This window comes from Cicer arietinum, chromosome 1, assembly GCF_000331145.2.
Source record: "Cicer arietinum cultivar CDC Frontier isolate Library 1 chromosome 1, Cicar.CDCFrontier_v2.0, whole genome shotgun sequence".
Classification (NCBI taxonomy): domain Eukaryota; kingdom Viridiplantae; phylum Streptophyta; class Magnoliopsida; order Fabales; family Fabaceae; genus Cicer; species Cicer arietinum.
Window position 1 is genome coordinate 10,494,627 of NC_021160.2, and position 23,105 is coordinate 10,517,731.

The following is a 23,105-nucleotide window of genomic DNA, read 5'->3' on the forward strand; positions in this document are numbered from 1 at the left end:
TCTAAATGTTGAATTCAAACCAAGTTATGAATACATGGTTTGGTTTTGCAAAAATTCTAAACGATTTATTTCTATAGAAAACCAATTGGTTGATCCTCGTGTCAATCCACCTCAACCTCCACCCCAACCTCCACCACAATCTAGCCAACATTTGTTTCACCCTCAACCTCCACCGCAATCTAGTCAATATTTTTTTCACCCCCAACCTCTACCACAATCTAGCCAACATTTTTTCCAAGAATCAATGCCCAACACAACACAACAAAATCAATATTATATACCAACACCTCCTGACACTCAATCGCCTCCTCATACTTTTACCCACACACCATATCCTCATACTTTTACCCACACACCACATCAATCTTACGGGTTCACGCCAAGGGAACAATTTAATTTTCACAGTCAACAACCACATCAAGAAGACAATCGTCGACTATCATTTGCATCAAGCGAAGATGAATTGTTGTATAACACGTTCAACAATCGTCATTATACACTTGAGTCCGCTACCTAGTTACTGAATAATATGTGTCAACAAAACTTTCAAATTCTAAGCTTTGGGAATGCATATACTCCGTTGAATCAAATATCCAACTGGACTCAAGGTGGAAGTAGTTCTTCTGCAGCACTTCCTCCTAGACATCCTCCACAGCAGGAAGATGAAGACCAAGAAGAAGAAGAACAAACTCGTGATGTACCAAGGCGTCGTCAAAATTCCGTACGTGTGAGAAAACCTCGGCAATGTGGTACTGGAGGTCACCTTCGACATTAATTATCGTAATTTTTGTAAAATTTGTGATGTTTTTTATGAATAAATTATGTAATTTAAAGTTTTATCGTAATTTAAAATTTCTATTTATATATTTTTATGTATTTTTATGAATTATAATAATTATAACTATATATATATATATATATATATATTACTTTTGTTATTTCAACAAAAATTGAAATAATTTTTTTTAAAACAAAAAAAACCTTTGAAAAATTGGCATTTCGAAATTGAATTTCCTAAAATTTTACCATAATTTAAAATTTATATTTATCTATTTTTATGAATTATATTAATTATATATATATTACTCTTGTTATTTCAATAAAAATTGAAATAATTTTTTTTTAAAAAAAAGATCTTTGATAAATGTCCATTTGGAAGTTGGGTTTACTAATTTTTTTTCATAATTTAAAATTTCTATTTATTTATTTTTTATGTATTTTTATGAATTATATTAATTAATTATATATATAATTCCATTAAAAATAAAAAATAAAATCTTAATTTTTTTTTTCTTTTAAAAAAAATCCAAGTGGGAAGTCGCCATTTGGAACTTGGGCTTCCTTAATGAAGTCGCCATTTCAAATGGCAACTTATAGGTAAAAAAAAAGAAAGGGGCATTTTGGTGTTTAATTTTCAAATAGGGGTATTTTAGTGTTTTTTTTTTCAAAATGAGGGTATTGAAAAAGAAAATAAAACCCCACATTTCCACCCTTTTGACATTGTCCAGGCGCGCCCGGAGCGCAAATCCCGCGTCTGAGGCACATAGTACGCTACTGAATGTATAAAAAAAAACGAGTTTTTCTCACTTTTTAGGGATCTTTTTGACTATTGGGAAGTTGAGAGACTTGTGCTCTAGCAGAGAAACTCAAAGACGACCGTTTCTTACACCATTGGAGCAGTTTTATCTAGAATCATTCATGAATCTTTCTTATAATTCTTCTCTAATCTCTATCTTTTCTATCTCTGTCATGAGTAACTATGCCATATTTGTTAGGGATGAGTGTAACAAGATGAAACCCTTATTTTTCTGATTTGATTTCTAGTTATATGAATGAGTTTATTGAATTATATTTCTCATCTCTGTGCTTAATGCTTTTTATTGCTTAATCAACATTAAAATGTTCTACGATTCGTATTTTGAAACGGAAGTGAACTTTACGAAAGCTTGAGATGGCAAATTCATGAATTTATAGTCTATGGATAGATGCAGGTTATCAAACCAATTAAATTAGTTGCAGAGGCAATAGTTTGAAAAGAGAATTCATGTACGACAATGCTTAATTCTAATCTTAAATCCACTAAGGAATTAAGGGTTACTTTGGAATTAAAGGTTTTGTCACTAAGACATTAGGGCAAGAATAATAAAGAGATTCATTAATAATTCAACAAAGGAATTCAATAACTAGGATCAAATTAGACACCAAAGTTATATTTAAAGTGAAACTCATATGTGACATTTTTCTTATTATAAATGATCAGTTTTATTACTATTGCTAATTTTAAATATTATTTCAATTAATTTGTGAATTTTTTGTTCAATATTAGTAATTAAATATAATTCAATAGTAAAACGCAATTATTGAGTTCGATACTCGGTACTACCGTTTTATTATTACTTGCAACGATTCAATACACTTGTTGAAATGCTATCAATTCTATTGTCATTACGAAATCTTTTAATCTTTCTACTAAATTAATTTTCAATTTCAGTTACAAAGATCATAAATATATTATGCGTTTTAATTTTATTTTTAATTAGATATACAAAAATATAATGAGATCATTAAAAGTGATAAAATAACATTTCACATTTCTAGTTAAAGTATGATCAAATTCACATATATTAAAGTGTATTAAATCTACAAGCTCAGATTTTCTAATTATTGATTTATGTAAACTATTTATTATTTTAGTTTGACTACAAAAATCACATTTTTCAAAATTTTTTAAAGATAACTTTGAAATTAAATATAAGTTACTTAAGTTTGAAATCGCACACTTGTTCACATGACATAGTCTAGCATGTCAAATATTAAAATCACAAACCATGTAATTTGAACACCAAAAACAAGATTCTTTCTTATCTCTGATGGTGGATTATCAAAATCTCTTGGGAAAATGCTTTTGTTTTATGCTTGAGAGAATTTTTGAAATCCTTCCAAGCAAGGGCATGTTGTCAATAATAACAGTAATTTGAAATTGTTCATCTAAAGTCATATCTTCGTATATGATCTCAAGAGCTATCTTTTGAATTTCATGAGATTGAACATCTACACATCTGTCATATGATACTTGAGGTAGCGACTCACAACATACTTTTTAGCCTTTATTTCATCGGTATCATATTTAATCTTCGGAGCAACCCAAACATCTTTAGTCGTATTGATGGAACTGTAGTAATTATACAAATTATCAACAAATCCAATAATAATATAATTATTACAAAGGTAATCATTATCCTTCCATTGGGTCAATTCTGCAGCTTTCTTATCCTTTTATGTTTGTTCAGCTATTTCAGTGACCATTGAAATGTCATCTTTCAGACGTAGACAATATTTTTCATAATTAAGAAAAATAATATTTTTTGTTGTCATCGTTCGAAGTGACATCCTTAAATCAAAACTGTTTATTAAAACCAGAAGCAACCAGATATAGTAATCTCTTTGGTTGACATGACAGAAAGAAATGTCTTAAAATTGTTGATTTTGATTTTGAAAAGAAAACAAAAATTCATTTTCAGCCACATAAGACATTACTAGATTGAGTCGCAGACTAAACCTCTCTCTTTAAGATATTTCGCAGCACTGCTCAAAATTGTGCAAGGTAGTTTATCAACAAAAATGTTCTCAGGATAAAGCAACTCTGTTAAAATTGTATTGGTATTCTAATGTATCGTAGAAAATTGTTCAATAATTACACCCTAAATATGGATATAATTGCCACTCTAAAAATATGGTAGTTAAGACTATTCATAAATCGAAGAGACTATGATACAAAAACCACTCTAAAACTGAAAGGATAGTGGTATTAGGATTATTGAAAAAAACAAAGTGACAAAAAGAAATGAGAGAAGTGGCTCAAAAGTTCATCGAGAAGAAGTGGAAGAAGAGAGAAAGTTGGTAAATTCATCCAACTTTGAAGTACTTTGACAAGAGCTTGACACTATTTATACAGTGATAGAAGCAATCTCACATATGTAAAGTGAAACATTCCCAATGTAGGATTTCAATAATTTTTAAATTCACACACTAACATACTCTCTATGCTCCAACAATGTCTCACTTGAATTAAAAAAAAATGTTTGTGAAGTAGCGTCAAACATTTCTATAAGATTGTGCATAAGTAGAGATGTCTTCTAACTTGAACCTTTGCATAATAAGTAAGATTTAGATTCAACAAAAGTGACTCGTAGTCCTGAACTCTATCTTTGACATCGAACTCACACATAACTTTTTCATTGGGTGTATTCTCAAAAGTTTGTACATTAATGGTCATGCACGTCTATCCCAGTATAGTGAACGCTCTAAGAATTCTATCTTGAAATTCCATTGAAAGCGACCCCACTTTCATATTCACATAGGTATATATATCAAGAGTACTCTTGTAGCTAGGTACTTCAATCCACATAGAGTATAAATCTCATTAAGAGTTGTTATTACCTCATTCTTTCATCGCTTTAGGAATCATATTTTTTTCTTTATAATAGCATGTTCATCACATATCACTTCATGACTTGTTATTACCTATTGAACCTAATTTTTAGGATCTCCAATCTTTTAGGCCAGTTTACCATCATGGGTGACTCATTGGTTTAAAGGCAATAATGTCATCCTTTTGGATGTATTTAGGAATTTCTCTCTAGTTAATCCTTTCAACAAAAGATCTGCTAAATCTTGATCAGTGTGTACACATGATCCACTCTAACAACTCCTTTAGAAAGTAACTTTCTAACTGTGTCGTGCTTACAACATACATGTTGTCTCTTACCTTTGTAATAATGATTCTCGATATTTGCAACAGTTGTGGTACTATCACAATGGATCAATACAATTGGCATTGGTTTTTACCATAAATATATCTCAACTAGCAAACATCTCAACCATGCCGTTTCTTTGCTAGTGGTGGCTAGTACTATAATTTCATACTTCATAGTCGACTTAGCCAATATTGCCTATTTCTTCGATATCTAATATATAACTCCACCAACTATGCTAAAAATATAGCCACTAGTTGCTTTGGAGTCGTCTGATAAAGTGTTTCAATCAACATCATTGTATCCTTCAAGGACAACAGAAAATCTTTGATAATGTAATCTGAAACTCGTGGTCTTTTTAAGGTATCTCATGGCTCTCTCAATAGCGTGTCAATGCTCCATACTAGGACTACTAGTAAACCTACACAATAGCCCTACGTCGTAGGAAGCATCGGGTCTAGTACAGTCAGTGGCATAATTGAGGCTGCCAAGGATACTTACATATTTAGTTTGTCTAACACATTCTCCAGTGTTTTTGAAAAGTTTTACACTTGGATTATATGGTGTGCAAGAAATTTTATGTTTAAAGTATTTGTATTTCTTTAAAATATTTTCAACATAGTGAGACTGATCTAAACAAATTCCCTTTTTTGACCTAGTAATCTTGATTTCAAGGATTACACTCGCTTCTCCGAGGTCTTTCATATAAAAGTTAATACACATTAATGATTTCATAGTATTTATAGCATAAATGTTCGGACCAAATATAAGTAAGTCATTACATAAAGACATATGATAATACAAATGTCATTTTTAGATTTGAAATAAATACATTTGTCATTTTCATTTGATATGTTTCTTAGGAGTTTGTTTAAGGCCATATAGAGACCTATCTAACATAAAGACAGATCCATTGTCGCTCACAGGTCAAAAAACGAGTAATAAAAACGTAGCATATGGCAACAACTCAATTCGTCTTATAAGGACTCCTAACAATATTAACCGAATTTAGAATCAATAAAAAAAATTAAAAAATAAAACAAATAGGGGATTTTGAATTTAGGTTCAGACATATGATGAAACGATTAATCCACTATCTCAAAAAAACTACTCAATAAATGAATGGTAAAATAGTATGTGAAAATTGGAACTATGAAAAATACGATAAATACTGTCATTTTGATAAATAAATTATTTTTATTTTTATAAATTTATAAATTTAACTTTTTAATACGCTTTCCACATATGTTATTGCTAAATGTATTCTTCACATACATTGAAAAAGTACGTAAATGTATTATTCACATACATTGTCAGTTGAATCACTTATTATGGGATGGAAGTATATAGTTCAAAAAAATATTAATTAGATTTCTAAAAAAATAAATTTATTATTTTATTTATCTAAAACACGTTAATATTGCAAAAAATCTCAATTAACAAATGATTGAGTTAATAAACTTCTTATAGATATTTTTCATTTAAAAGAATTTGTGTATGAATTCAAACCACAAAAAATATACTTATGACAAACCAATATATAAAAGTTTTTACTGTCTTTTTAAAATCTGTTATTTATAATTTTTAAATTATTGAATGTGAAAATTATTTATGATGAAAATTGAAGAATTTCAAAAGTAGAAATCACAATGATGAAAATATTATGATTGATCATCTTTTAAAATTAAGGAAGTCACAACCTGAATATTATTCTGATGATATGATTAAAGGTCTTATTCAGGTAACCGAGTATAATATATAAGTATGGTTTTAAAAAAAAAACATATATGAATATATAACATAATATTATTTTTTTACCTCATTTTACCCTTTATTTAATTTTTTTCATTTAATTTAATATTTTGATGGTGTGTTATTTATAAATGAATAATTAATTAGAGAAGATGTTTGAATATACAATTCATACACATAATAAATATTTATGTTAATTCAATTAATTAAATTTAATATTTTTATATCTTCTAAATGAAAATAAGAATACAATTCATTATAAAAGTCATGCACATAAAAATTGAATACACAAAATTACTTTACTGTTTTTTGTCTTATATCTTGTCACATTTTTTTTTCTGTTTTTTTTTTTTATTGTTATTTTCTGTATTACAAATTGTTAAGTTAGTTTTCTATCTTTCCCTCAAAGGGTTTTAACCAATATGCACTGGCATGCTTTTTTTTATTGTTTATGTTTTGTGTTGTTTGTTATTATAAAATTTTTATATAAGATAAATATCTATAACTATAATATTATTTAAAATCATATTTTATTTAATAGGCTAAATTACATCTGTGGTCCCTTAATTTAATTTCAGATAATGTTTTAGGCCTTTATCTTTTTTTTTTTCGATTTAGTCCTTTATTCTTAAAAATATCAAATAAAGTATGAAAATATAAGTTTATTTGAAGATTTGCGTTACGAATTTGAAGAAATTTATTTTATATCGAAGAATATAATTAATTTTATGAGTTTTGATTGAAATTTTTTTTGAATTTTTGTATAAAAAAAGATATCATTGTTGAAATTTTAAAACATAAAATATCAAATTGTCACTTAAAATTAAAATAAAGGACCAAGTCGGAAAAAAAAAAGATAAAGGACTAAAACGTTACTGACATTAAGTTAAGGGACCACGAACATAAGTTAGTTAACTAAATTGAATAATTTTTAAATAAAATTACAAATTATTATAATATATAAATTTTAATTTATTATAAATATTATATACGAGATAAATCATTGTCAACAAAAAATTAGTTAAAATTAATATTTTTTTAATATTGTCAACATAAAAATAAGAATGATCATAATACATTAAATATAAATTTTTCACGCTTCAAAATTTTCACGTTATTTTTTTGAAATAAAGTCACTAAAAGAAATCATTGGATACATAATTCATATGCGGGATGAAAATTGTCATTTATCAATTAGTTAAACTTAATATTTTATATATCTTCTAAATAAAAACGAGAATAATTATACTAATTTCCCTTATACAAATTTTTATCACTAAATAATTAGTTGAAATTAAATTGTTTTGAATACCATTAACATAAAAAAAAAAAAAAAAAAAAAAAGTTGTTGTAACATACAACTCAGACACAAGATGAATATGTGTCCTTAATCAATTAGTTATATTTAATATTTTTTTTAATACTTTCTAAATATAAATGAAAATAGTTATAGTATATTGATTACAATTTATATAAAAATCATGCAAGGCACAAATTTGTCAATAAAAAATTAGTTCAAATAACTGTTGTTTTTTAAATAATATTGACATAAAAATGAGAACACTTATATTACATTAACAATAACTTTTTCACTCTCAATATTTTTGCGTTATCTTTTTGGAAATGAATCACTAAAAAAGTTGATGGTAAGTGTAATTGATACACGAGATTAATGTTTGTTGTTAATTAATTTGTTAAAATTTATAATTTTTTCTACATTTTAAATAAAAATAAGAATAGTTCTAAGTTATTATTAAAATCATACACGAGACAAATAATAGTAACTAAAGAATCAGTTCAAATTAGTTATTTTTTATATCATCGATATAAAAATGACAACAATTATAATAATATATTAGCTGTAACTTTTTCACACTTCAATTTTTTTATGTTGTTTATCTAAACATGAGTTGTTAAAGAAATTGTTGAAGCATACAACTCAATACATGAAATAAAGTTCATCTTTAATAAATTAGTTAAATTTAGTTATCATACTGCGGGGTAAGTTTTTACTAATTTTTTTCATTCAAAATAACTATTACTTGAGCAAATTTGTCACTTATAAGATTGAACTATCGCACATAACATAAATTCTTATAAAAATTTCAAAAAAATTATCTTACATATAATAAATTATGTTTATGTTTTATCTAATTCACTTTAGTATAGATAATATAACAAATAATTGAGAAAATTGTACCATCATATTTTCGTCTTCAACTCCTATTACTTTTTATTTATAAGCATGCATATTCACAATTTATATAAGTTGATATATTATCGTTTTGAATCACATATATAGATAAATAGACTAAATTATATCCGTAGTCCCTAAACTTAATTTCAGTTAACGTTTTAGTCTTTTATCTTTTTTTCCCGATTTAGTCCTCAAAAAATCATCAAATTTTTCAAACAAAACCCATAAAATTAATAATCATCTTCAATATAATGCAAATTTCATCAAATCCATAACTCAAATATTCAAATAAACTTATTTTCATCTCCAACAACATCAAATAAAGAATGAAAATATGAGTTTATTTAAAGATTTAAGTTATGAATTTGATTAAATTTGCATTTTATTGAAGATGATAATGAATTTTATGGGTTTTGTTTGAAAATTTTAATGATTTTTTTGAATTTTTGTGAAAAAAAGGATAACATTGTTGACAATATAAAATATCAAATTATCACTTAAAATTAAAATAAATGACTAACTCGAGAAAAAAAAAAGATAAATGACTAAAAAGTTAACTGAAATTAAATTAAAAGACCGCAATTGTAATTTAGTCAGAGAAATAAAATAAAAAAAATCGAAGTTTATGACTTTAATTTAGTTAAATTCAATTGAATTGTAGGCTATGCTTCTTGCGGGAACATACACGTCAGCTCTAACGATAGAATGGGTGATGTCTAATTTATTGAATCATCCAGAAGTGTTGAATAAAGCAAAAGAAGAATTGGATACTCAAATTGGAAAAGACAAATTAATAACTGAACAAGATTTGTCAAAACTCCCATATTTACAAAACATAATCAATGAGACACTTCGATTGCACCCACCAGCTCCACTATTATTGCCACAGTATTCTTCTGAGGATTTTACTCTTGGAGGATTCAATGTACCAAAAGATACTATAATATTGAGTAATGCTTGGGCCATTCATAGAGATCCAAATCTTTGGAGTGACCCTTTGAGTTTTAAGCCCGAGAGATTTGAAATAGAAGAGGGACTGTTAGCTTTTGTACCCCACAAACTTGTATCTCCCAATTTGTTAAAAACCCAGTTTTATTCTTAATAAATTCATTCACGTGAGCGATAAAAAACAATTACTCCAAAATCTGGCCCCTCGTTGAAATTTCCGGTAAGTAATTTTTTGCAACTAAATTTCCGGAAGTTATATTTATTATCGAAAATTTGGTCAATGAAATTTCCGGAAGTTGTATTTTCAATACCGGAAATTTCAAAAATTTTGAAAAATCCGGTAGTTAGTTTTTGTTCACCGGAAATTTCGTTTTTTGAAATTTCCGGTAGTTAATCCAGAAATTTCAAAAATCCGGTAGTTTTTTTTTTTTGAATTTTTTTTTAATTTGTTTGTTATTTTTTTTTAATTTTTTTTTTGAAATAGGGATGGAAAACTCACAACCAGTATTTATAGATTTAACTGAAGCATTTACAACTGATCAAATTTTTGAGTCACGAGAAGCTGTCATATCATGGGCAAGAGAGATAGGTCGACAAAATCGAGTAACAGTTATCATTACTCGATCAGACGTAGAGACTGGAAAGAGATGAAGAAAGTCAAAATTAATTCTTGGTTGTGATAGAGGTGAACAATATAAGTCAAATAAAAATGACACATGTACTTCAACTAAAAGGTGTGGATGTCCGTTTAAACTTAGATCGAGACCACTGAAAAATGATGAAGGATGGATTATTAATTAGTTTAATCTGTGGACTTCACAACCATGAGTTAGTAGCTACTTTTGAGATTAATGCATTTATGGGACGCTTAACAGAAGAAGATAAGAAACATGTTGACGAGTTGACAAAATATCATGTTGCACCGAGACACATCTTGTCATATTTGAGAGATCGAGATACGGAGAATGTGACTAGTATCTATCAAATTTACAAGCGACGAAGTACATACAGGAAGAATTTGATGGGACATAGAACTGATATGCAACATTTATTGAAGTTACTTGAAGCTGAGAAATATACTTGTTGGAGTAGGACTGATGAGGACTCCAACGTTGTGAGGGATATGTTTTGGACGCACCCAGATTCCATAACTTTGCTGAACATGTTCCCTCTTGTATTGATCATGGATAGTACCTACAAAACCAACAAGTATAGGTTACCGTTGTTTGAAATTGTTGGTGTAACTTCAACTGGGTTGACATTAAATGTTGCATTTGCTTATATGGATTCTGAACGTCAAGACAACTTATGGTGGGCATTGGAGAAGTTAAGTTGTTTGTTTCAAACACGTCATTTCCTCAGGTGATTGTGACTGACAGAGAATTTGCATTAATGAATGCAATTAAAGTTGTATTTCCATCTTCAACAAATTTACTTTGCCAACTTCATATTAACAAAAATGTTGGAGCCAAATGCAAACAGTATATATTAAAGAAAGACATGCAAGAACCCATTCTTGAGTTGTGGAGGAAAATTGTTTATTGTTCTGAAAAGAAGGAGTACGAGGAACTTTTGCAAATATTTGAGCAATCATGTGTCGATAATATTATTTTCTTTGACTACGTCAGAGACACATGGTTGAATCCTTATAAGGAAAGATTTGTTGAAGCATGGACCAATCGAGTATTGCATCTAGGAAAAATTACGACTAATAGGTATGTCATTAAAATTTCACATTTTGTATTTTATTTTATACATGATATATGATTAAAACTTCACATTTTGTATTTTTTTGTTTAAATATTAGGGTTGAGTCTGCTCATTGGTCATTGAAGAGATTTTTGGAACACAGTAAAGGAGATTTTTGTAAGGCATGGAATGGTATGAATGACATGTTGAAGTTTCAAATTATTAAGATCAAAGGTTCATTTGAGATAAGCAAGGGTCGCAAAGAGCATATACACAACAACCCATTCTTTGAGAAATTGACTTGGGTGGTATCCAAGAAAGCCTTAGGTGATATTGTTGAAGAATACAAGAGAGTCAGTTATGTCGGTAACGATAAAGATGTGTGTTGTTGTATATTTAGAAAGACTCGTGGATTACCTTGTATGTGAGTTAGCACGATACAAGATGGAAGGTGTTCCAATCCCATTAGATGTTGTTCATATACATTGGAGGAAATTAACCTTGAATAGTGATCAAGAGGATGAATAGTTGAAAAATGATTCAGAGTTGGACATTACATCGAAGATGAATATAATTTGGAAAACATGGAAAACACTTAATGTTGCTGGAAGAATGGCATTAAAGAGCAAGTTGCGTGAAATAGCATATCCGGAAACAACATCAATGTGTGCACCAGTGGATAAAATCAAAACAAAAGGTGGTGTTAAGAAAAAAGGCAATAAGCCGAAGGGATATGACGTATATCGCGACCCATCATACTTTGAGCATGTTGATACTCAAGTCTCCGAGCAAGCAGCCAAACAAGTCTCCCATCAAGCATCCAAACAAGTCTCCCATCAAGCATCCAAACAAGTCTCCCATCAAGCATCCAAACAAGTCTCCCATCAAGCATCCAAACAAGTCTCCCATCAAGCATCCAAACAAGTCTCCCATCAAGCATCCAAACAAGTCTCCCATCAGGTTAAAAAATATTTCTACGAGTTTCCTTCTTTAATTCATCCATATATTGAAGACATAGTTAATGTTAAAACAGATGAAAACTGTGGATATCGTGATATTGCTGCTTTACTTGGTCATGGTGAAGAATACTGGAGCATTATACGTCGACAGTTGTATACAGAGATTAAGTCCAAACTTGATTTATATGCTGCATTATTCAAGGAACGTTTGCAAGAAGTGACAAAGTCTTTACTTGTAACTGAGTTGGAAAATCAAGCTAACGAGAAATGGATGACCATTCCATATATGGGTTACGTGATAGCAACAAAATATAATCTCGTTCTTGTTACATTCGCAAAAACTTTTTGTTTGACTTTTTTCCCATTGAGGGGTGCACATAATAGAGATTTGTCACGTGATCGTGTTATCAGCATTGGTTTTGTTAACGAAAATCATTGGGTTCAAGTTAAATTGAAATCTGCATGCCTGTTACCTCCACTTGCATGGCATTGGAAGAAGCATCGTAGCGATGAGTCTACGTCATGAGCTATCGCTTATGCAGGACGTCTACAACATTGGGGTTCTTTAGATTTAGAAAATAATTCAGATTATATGTCTTTTGCAGATGATTGACACTTTTGAGTTGTATGTTGTTTTAAATGATATGATTGACACTTTAAATGTTGTATTCAATTTAGATGATTGCCACTTTTAATTTGTATGTTAGCTTTAAATGATAGGATTGTCACTTTAAATGTTGTTTGAAATTTAGTCGCGAATAATAACTTTGAATAATAAATAAGTCGCTAATAATAACTCTGAATAATAAATAAATCGCTAATGATAACTCTGAATAATAAATAAGTCGCTAATAATAACTCTGAATAATAAATAAGTCGCTAATAATAACTATGAATAATAAATCGCTAATAATAAATAAGTCTGAATACGTCGCTAATAATAACTCTGAATAATAAATAAGTCGCTAATAATAACTATGAATAATAAATCGCTAATAATCCACTTGCATGGCATTGGAAGAAGCATCGTAGCGATGAGTCTACATCATGGGCTATCGCTTATGCAGGACGTCTACAACATTGGGGTTCTTTAGATTTAGAAAATAATTCAGATTATATGTCTTTGGCAGGTGATTGATACTTTTGAGTTGTATGTTGTTTTAAATGATATGATTGACACTTTAAATGATGTTGTTTATTTAGATTTAGAAAATAATTCAGATTATATGTCTTTTGCAGATGATTGACACTTTTGAGTTGTATGTTGTTTTAAATGATATGATTGACACTTTAAATGTTGTATTCAATTTAGATGATTGCCACTTTTAATTTGTATGTTAGCTTTAAATGATAGGATTGTCACTTTAAATGTTGTTTGAAATTTAGTCGCGAATAATAACTTTGAATAATAAATAAGTCGCTAATAATAACTCTGAATAATAAATAAGTCGCTAATAATAACTCTGAATAATAAATAAGTCGCTAAAAATAACTTTGAATAATAAATAAGTCGCAAATAATAACTCTGAATAATAAATAAGTCGTTAATAATAACTCTGAATAATAAATAAGTCGCTAAAAATAACTCTACATAATAAATAAGTCGCTAATAATAACTCTGAATAATAAATAAGACGCTAATAATAACTCTGAATAATAAATAAGTCGCTAAAAATAACTCTGAATAATAATTAAGTCACTAATAATAACTCTGAATAATAAATAAGTCGCTAATAATAACTCTGAATAATAAATAAGTCACTAATTAATTAAATCTGAATAATAAATAACTAACTAAATAAGTCTGAATAAGTCGCTAATAAAATAAGTCTGAATAACAAATAACTCGCGAATAATAAAATAAGTCTGAATAATACAACTATAATACTACTGATAATCTCCTCCTCTAGAAATGTGTAAAGCTCTCTCTAATAAGACACGCATCTGATCTTCAGGACCACCCATATGCAGATCTAAATTTTGCTGTATAAGACCACCAACTGCGTGACACCTTGTACACTTAGTATCGGGACCAGCATCATGACTAGGACCAACATCATGACTATGACCAGCATCAGGACCAAGACCAGGACCAGCATCAACATCATAACTAGGACCAGCATATGCAGCAATTAACATAAGGGATATTCAAAACATTAAATACACACATCTCAATATTTTATTTGCTTTTCTGATTATTCTTGAAGCACTCCTGAGCATTTTGATATATTCATTTGGGGTGATGTATGCAAAGTTTGACCATTAATGAAGTTCAATATTAATATATCATTGCATATTTTTCTGTGGACCTTATATTAATTTTTCTATTGTATTATTTTTTTTATTAATCATATATTTTATTATATTACATTTTTTTTCAATGTTTTATAGTAAATACTACAACTAAAATATAAGATAGTTATTTATCTTTAAAGACAAACCAGTAAGACCAAGGCAGTAATGATTTTGTGCATCCAGCTCAATTTCATATGGGTTCACCAAAGATTAGGATCTTAATTTTTTTTTATAATATAGTAAAATAAAAGAATTTTTTTTTATAAATATATTTTTAGTCATTACAAAATTAAAACATTTAAAATTTAATCTTTAAAATAATATTATTAATTTTTAATTTTTAATTTCTTTTATAGATATTTTTTTAGAGTTTAAATGCATCAATTTTTTACATAAATATTTCAAAATAGAGATTAAAAGAAAATATTATAGAGTAAAAGTTAAGAATTTTGTTATAGAGACAAAAAATACAATTTCATAGAAACTAAAATTTACTTTATCTTTTTTCTTTATAATAGAATAGCATTTTTTTATCAAGAGTGATTAAAATAGAATCTCTAAAATATTTAAAACAGTTCTAAATAAAATAATTCAAATTACCTACAAAATTAATATTGCAATTAACTTTAAATTTAATCAACATTGTTTATAATATTCGGAGGAAGGTATATTACTTACTATCATGTTCATGTACATGGTATTTTGTTGATTTTAAGGCGGAGAAAATATGTGGACTAAAATCATAGATAAGGATGGGTATATAATATTCTTACTAGATATGGCAATGGGTAGGATTTGGGTAGGGTACTTTAGTACCCGATTTAAAAAAATATCAGTACCCGTGTTCATATTCTCTTGGGTATCAACTTTAATACCCGTACCCTTACCCTCTGGTCGGGTACCTAAGTGTCAGTACCCATACCCATTACCCACGCTTTAACTAAAAAAATCGATAAATAAATGATATTATTGTGATTAAATTTAAAAATTATTCCAATATCTTAAATTCAATCATAAAATATTATAAACCAAAATATTTTTTAACTCAAACATTTCAAATGAACATTCGTTACAATACATATTTAAATATTCATAATTATATATACATATTTAAATATCAATAATTATATTTTATGAAGTTGCAAGTCATACAATAATATTATTTGAGATAATTGATACAAAGTTGTAAGTATAATTATAAAGTCACGATTAATAAGACATAACTATTTGTTATAAAATCACAATTATTTACCTATTTATCATAATCAGATTCTTAAAAACTTTGCAAACGTTTATCTTTCAATTATAAATATTGTAGTGGTCCAATGATATTAATAGATGTTAAAACATAAAAAAAAACAATTAATTAAACTAAACACTAATATAATAAATAAATAAATAATATATTTATATAAGTGAAGGTGCGGGGCGGGGTGGGTACTATAGTACCCGTATCCACACTCATACCCGCTTAATTTTGCGGGTAATTAACTCGTCTCCATGCCCATACTCATTATGCGGATTTTTACCCTACTCATTGTGGGTTTTTTTAGCGGGTACCCACTGGGTCTGAGTCTAATTGCTAATTAATTTCTCAATGATATAAAAATAAAACATATTACTACATCAATAAATAAATCATAAAATCATCAAATAATATCAAATTTTAATGGTAAAAATTAGTCTTTCCTTTTAAAATAATTAATAAAGTAGTCGTTGTAAATAAATAATTTTTCAAAATAATTTTATTTTAGTATTCTAATTATGTATGTAATAAAAAATTTTATAATTATACATGTAACCTGTGTAGATGCACAAATTTTTAATTTTACATTATTATACCACAATGCACTCTTTTTTCTATTTTTAGTCTCCACAGCTATTTTCCAAAGCCATGACAATTTGAGATTCTTTAAAGCCATACGGTTTAAATACATTATTGAAGCTGATGTAACATTCCTAGAAGTCTAAAATAGGTGAGTTTTTTTCCAATACGAAACGGGTCTACAAGACTACAATGATAATGAACGGGGGTGCTGGCTATATTATTGATATTGCAAAAAAGCAAGGTAAAAATTATATTAAAATTAATATATTTTTTGTCAGCAATAATTGTAGAATGTCTCTGGTACATAGGTGGTGTAAGAGAGACGTGGTCTCCTTGAGTATTAATTGAAAATCTACTTCAAATAAATAGTTGTTTTTTCATAAAAAATTATGTTTGATAACATAATTATTATATATAATTTTTATTATTGTTATAATCATTTAGAAAATACTATATGATGCTTACTTATATCACGCACGAGCACGACACATCTCGCCTACTCCAACTCCTCAGAGCTTATAAATACAGAACCAAATCTTGGTTACCAGAACAACATAACATATAAAACCATCAACATAAAGTGTTCAAACAATGACACCCTTATTGTATTACTCTCTCCTCTCTATAACCTTCATCATAACCATCAAAATAATTATCCAAATCCAATCAAGAAAGCTAAAAAACCTTCCACCTGGTCCACCAACAATTCCCATAATTGGCAACCTCCACCAATTAAAACACCCTATGCACCACACCTTCACAACACTATCTCAAAAATATGGTGATGTACTTTCACTATGGTTTGGTTCACGTTTAGTTGTCGTTGTCTCTTCACCTTCTTTAGTTCAAGAATGCTTTAATAAAAACGATATTGTTTTAGCAAACCGACCACAGTTGTTAGCTGGAAAATACATCTTTTACAACTATACCACCTTAGGTTCCTCTTCTTACGGAGACCATTGGCGTAACCTACGTCGTATAACAGCTATTGATGTTCTCTCAAACAATCGTCTTAACTCCTTCTTAGGAGTTCGAACAGACGAAACAAATAGACTTATACAAAAGCTTCTAAACGACACTGTTTCTGATCAAGGTTTTACAAAAGTGGAACTAAGACATAGACTAACGGAGATGACGTTTAATGGTATGATGATGATGATATCTGGAAAAAGGTATTATGGAGATGACAGAGACGTGACGGATGTTGAAGAAGCAAAACAATTTAGAGATATAATAAGTGAGATAATGTCTTTGTTAGGTGCTAATAAGAGTGAATTTTTGCCTTTTTTGAGGTTGTTTGATCTTGATGATTTGACGAAGAGGTACAAGAAGATTGCCAAAAGGGCTGATGCATTTTTGCAGGGACTTATTGAGGAACATCAAAGTGGAAATCAAAGTAATGGAGATACTATGATTGATCACCTTTTGAATTTAAGGAAGTCACAACCTGAGTATTATTCTGATCACATGATCAAAGGTCTTATCCAGGTAATTATTAATCACTTATAACATAACTCATGCTAATAAGTGTTCTAAAAACACTTGTTAAAAAATTAAAAATTAAAATAGAAAACAAATTTTTGAGAAAAAAAAAATATCACTTTTTATAATTCAAAAGTATAAATTATACATCTTCCACCACTTTTTTATTAGCATTTCCCTTGTAATATAAAAGTATGAGTGAAAAAAAAACTATTACATAATATTCCTTTTCACGTTATTTTTCCCTTTTTATTTCATACTTTCTTTTTAACTTTATCTTTTGTACTTCTCATAGGTGTTATTGAAAGCAACCGTTTATAAGAGTGTCGAAATATTTGCCAAGTGGTTAGCCAACAAATTTGACCATCAAATTTTATTTTTAACAATAATTCTTCATAAATCCTCTACTTGTATAAAAAGCACCTGAATATATTTATATTTACCTAAGTGCCAATAAAATTAAAAGAGTCTACCTTTCAAAAAACAAATAGGTAGAATGTCAATATCAGGCTTCATATACTTCTAATAAGTTTGTATAGAATACAAATTTTATCAATCCAAATGTTGAATTATATAGTATTATATTGATAATTATACATATATTAAATTTTTAAATAATTTGAACATCATTAGTCATGTCATCTAATAATTTACATTTACTTGTGTTTAAATATTATAATATGTTAAAACAAGGTAAAAGATAAAATATCTAATTATTTGTTTACTTTTATAACATTTTATATATGTGATTTATTTCATAAAAAAAATTGATTCGATTGTTAGATTTATAAAATTTGTATTTCAACCCAAAGTTATTAGAAATGTAAATATGCTATATATATTTCACCTACAAGAATACCTTTATAGTATGATTTATTGAATTTGGTAATTTCAAAAATATGAATCGAAATTTCGTATACGTGAAAAATATAGCTTCGAAGTCAATAAATTAATTGGATTGGATGAGAATAGTATACCCTCTTTTAAGACTGATTAGATTCCCAATACAAAGGCAGCACACTAAGCCTTCTTAGGCGGCAACTAAAAAAACCATACCCAGTGGGTACCCATAAAAAAAATCCACAACGGATATAATAAAAACCTGCATAATAGGTATGGGTAAGGGGACGAGTAATTACCCGCAAAATTAAGTGGGTATGGGTGGGGGTACAGATACTATAGTACCCACTCCCGCCCTGCACCCGCACTTATATAAATATATTATTTATTATATTAGTGTTTAGTTTAATTAATTATTTTCTTTTATATTTTAACATCTATTAATATCATTGGACCATTACAATATTTATAATTGAAACATAAACGTTTGCAAATTTTTTAAGAATCTGATTATGATAAATAGGTAAATAATTATGATTTTATAACTAATAGTTATATCTTATTAATCGTGACTTTATAATTATACTTGCAACTTTGTATCAATTATCTCAGATAATATTGTCGTATGACTTGCAACTTCACAAAATATTATTATGGATATTTAAATATGTATTGTAATGAGTATTCATTTAAAATGTTTTGAGTTAGAAAATATTTTAGTTTATAATATTTTATGATTGAATTTAAGATATTTGAATAATTTTTAAATTTAATCACAATAATATCATTTATTTATTGATTTTTTTTTAGTTAAAGTGTAGGTAACAAGTATGGGTACGGGTATTAAAGTTGATACCCAAGAGGATATGGACACGGGTATGGGTATTTTTTTTAAATCGCGGGTATGGGGACGGGTACTATAGTACCTTACCCAAACTCTATCCATTGCCATCCCTAATTAAGAAGGGTAGTTTGGGAAATAGATTTTTCCCCTTTTTCAGTGAACTTTAGAATATTAAATGAGTAAAACTGATATTCTTAATAAATGTAAAATAACCATTTGTTTTCTTCTTATAATTTAAAACAGAGAAGAAAGTATTCATCAAGAAACAAAGTGCTAGGTGTCATTTTTTTTGTATGATCATATTCTAATTGTCATCTATTTTAGTTAAGAAAAATATATAAATAAAAAAATAATATTGTTTACTAAATTATTTATATTATATATTAAATGTTATACTAATAAAAAATATTATATTAAAAGTGATGTAAATTGTATTAATTAAATAATATAATAAAAAAAATGTATTAAAATCATTTATTTTGATGTTTTTTTTTTAAATTAGTAAGTATTATAAGACGGAAGGAGTACAATAATTTGATCAATTCAATCATAAACTCCTAATAATGAATCTAAAAATTAAAATGTATTCAATAGTCCTTAAATTCAAACTCAGTAGGCGTTACAATTGTTTACTTGTATATATAGATTTTTGGTGGTATTTAATATTTTATTAAAAATAAAAATAAAATATTTAATATAAAAATAAAACTATAAATACATGAGTAGTTTAAAATATTAAACATACATTTAAGTAAAATATTAATTTTTAATTATTAAACTGGGACAATATCGCAGGCATTTGATTGTCTTTTTCTATTAGTATGTAAGAAATTAAATTTATTTTTTATCAAAAAATAATAATTAAGTTTATGGGTTTCAAAAAATTAAATTAAGATCACTTTATTTCAATTGATTTGTAGGCTATGCTTCTTGCGGGAACAGACACGTCAGCTGTGACAATAGAATGGGTGATGTCTGAATTATTGAACCATCCAGATGTTTTGAACAAAGCAAAAGAAGAAATAGAAACTCAAATTGGAAAAGACAAATTAATAGAAGAACATGATTTATCAAAACTCCCATACCTACAAAACATAATCAATGAGACACTTCGATTGCATCCACCAGCTCCACTATCATTGCCACATTATTCTTCTGAAGATTTTACTCTTGGAGGATTCAATGTTCCAAAAGATACCATAATATTGACTAATGTTTGGGCTATTCATAGAGATCCAAAATATTGGAGTGATGCTTCGAGTTTTAAGCCCGAGAGATTTGAAATAGATGGGGAACTAAACAAATTGATTGCATTTGGATTAGGAAGAAGGGCTTGTCCAGGACAAAGTTTGGCCCATCGTACGGTGGGCTTGACATTGGGCTTGTTGATTCAATGCTTTGAATGGAAACGTGAAACCGAAGAAAAAATTGATTTGAGGGAGGGCAAAGGACTCACCATGCCAATGGGTGTTCCACTCAAGGCCATGTGTAAACCACTACCTATTGCCAATTATATTATAAGCTGATGATACTAATTAATTATGGTAAAAGCCTTAGTTTGTAGTAACTAGGGTTAGTCGTTATAGTTAAGTTACTTTCTGTTAATTGTTGGGTGTTGTTTTATGTGTGTACCGTTGGCATTTGTAATATGTGATAATTGAAGTAATAAAGTTTTCTATATGTGTTTGATGTGAATTCTATATAGTAAAAAATCTTGAGAGGAATTCTAAAGTGAAATTTTATCTATATAGGTGAATTAGTTAAAATTTATCTGTTATTTAAATTTGTAATTAAGTTTGAATGCCACAAAAATAAAAATAAAAATTTTATATCTCGTCTTTAAATAGAAACATAAAAGAAAATAATTTTGAAATTTAATTAAGATATTTTGTCTTTGAATAATTGTTATGATACTGACAAATTATTATCGATAAATATTTTGTTTTGAGATAAATATTTTAAATAAGATAGTAAGGTTTTTTTCGTTTAGTAATATTGTGTTGTAGAGTAAAGACTATATCCCCTTTTATTGAATTTATGGCCAAAAGAGTTTTGGGACACACCACCTTCTTTGAAATGAGAGATTTTGTTTGGATTGAGTAATGTAATAGAATGAAGTGGAATGAAATGGTATAATATCTTATTTTATTGTTTGGTTTTTTAAAAAATTAATGGAATGTAGTGGAATATAATTCATTCCATCCGGTACCCATCCTCTCTTTTTTATTTTTTATTTATGTTAATTTGGGCAAAACCCATAATTAAATAATTATTATTTTGCCCTCATTCCTTTTTTTATTATACTCATTTTCACTTTATCTAAAAATAGTGGAAGAGCTTCGTTGAAAATAAGGGTCTCCAACAATCTTTTTTAAATACTTTATAAAAACATAATTAATAAATTATGTTATATTTTTCACACTAAACTCAATTCAATTGTGAATTGTAAGTTTTGTCTAAAGTTATAAAAATTAAACCAGTAATTTGATAATTTTAAAAGTTGAATTGAAATCAATTAATTTAATTTATATTTTAATATTTGAGGTTAAAGTGATTCCAATCAAATAATTTCAATTTCTATCAATTTGAGTATAATTTCACACCATTTAAATAGATAACCGACATCTAAATAAAAATTGTTATATTTTGTGAGAAAGATTGTAACACTTCAATTAAATTTGTGTAGTTTCTCAGTTTAATTTTTCTTCCTTTTTTTATTGTATTTTCAAATTTTTTGTTTATTTATATTCTAAATTAAAAATTATAATATACAATAACATATTATATTTAATTTATCAATTAAAATTTTAAAAATTCAAATACCTTAAATTATTTGTTGAAGTTCTGATGCTATCTAAAGAGGAGGTGGTAGTGGATTGGAGCAAGTAGCAAGTTTGGTAGTGTGAGAAAAGGTGATTTTTTCTAACAAAACTCTCTCTTTTTCTAAATCAAGTTAAGAATTAGTTTTGAGATAATTTACCTTCTTGTTGTTATGAGTATTAGTAGGGTTGATTAAGATGAAAGAAAATTGGTCTTGGGAGTGATGCAACCAATCCAAGTGTTAACGAAAAATATTTTAAGATTAAAAGTTAATGAAATTTTTTATTAAAAGTAATATTAAAAATTAATTATATTATAAGGAATAAAATTATATTTAACTCAGATAATAAATAATGTATTATAATTTTCTTTAAAATTATATTTAGATCAAAATATTAAAGAGATACAATATTAATGAAATACATATTTCTCTTTTAATAATTTATTTCATGAAAAATTATCTTTTAATTAATGATCTAATAATAAATATTTATTATGTGTAGAATTTGTATGAGGGGCGTTTAAATATTTTCTCTATTGAGGTCCATACTAGGAAGATAACAATTAGGGGTGGGAATAGGTCAGGTCAGGCCAGACTTTGAAAGGCCTGAGCCTAGCCTACGATTTATTTTTTATGCATAAATCTGGCATACGGCCTATCATAGGCTTTTTTTCGGCATGGCCTGGCCTTTTTAAA

The 23,105-nt window shown here is 27.7% G+C and overlaps 1 protein-coding gene across 1 annotated transcript; it reads left to right on the top strand.

Annotated features, from left to right (window-relative positions):
- Positions 1-16,920: 16,920 nt before the first annotated feature.
- Positions 16,921-21,283, top strand: CYP81E4 (isoflavone 3'-hydroxylase-like). The gene is made up of 2 exons (NM_001364787.1): positions 16,921-17,910; positions 20,509-21,283. Exons 1-2 carry the CDS (start codon positions 17,014-17,016, stop codon positions 21,112-21,114), a joined length of 1,503 nt encoding a protein of 500 aa, NP_001351716.1. The 5' UTR covers positions 16,921-17,013; the 3' UTR covers positions 21,115-21,283.
- Positions 21,284-23,105: the final 1,822 nt, after the last annotated feature.

Bases quoted from the DNA above. Each gene is read 5' to 3' on its own strand.
- CYP81E4 (NM_001364787.1), top strand. From the start codon at position 17,014: ATGACACCCTTATTGTATTACTCTCTCCTCTCTATAACCTTCATCATA. The intron at 17,911-20,508 runs GTAATTATTAAT...ATTGATTTGTAG, and splicing joins TGATCAAAGGTCTTATCCAG to GCTATGCTTCTTGCGGGAAC.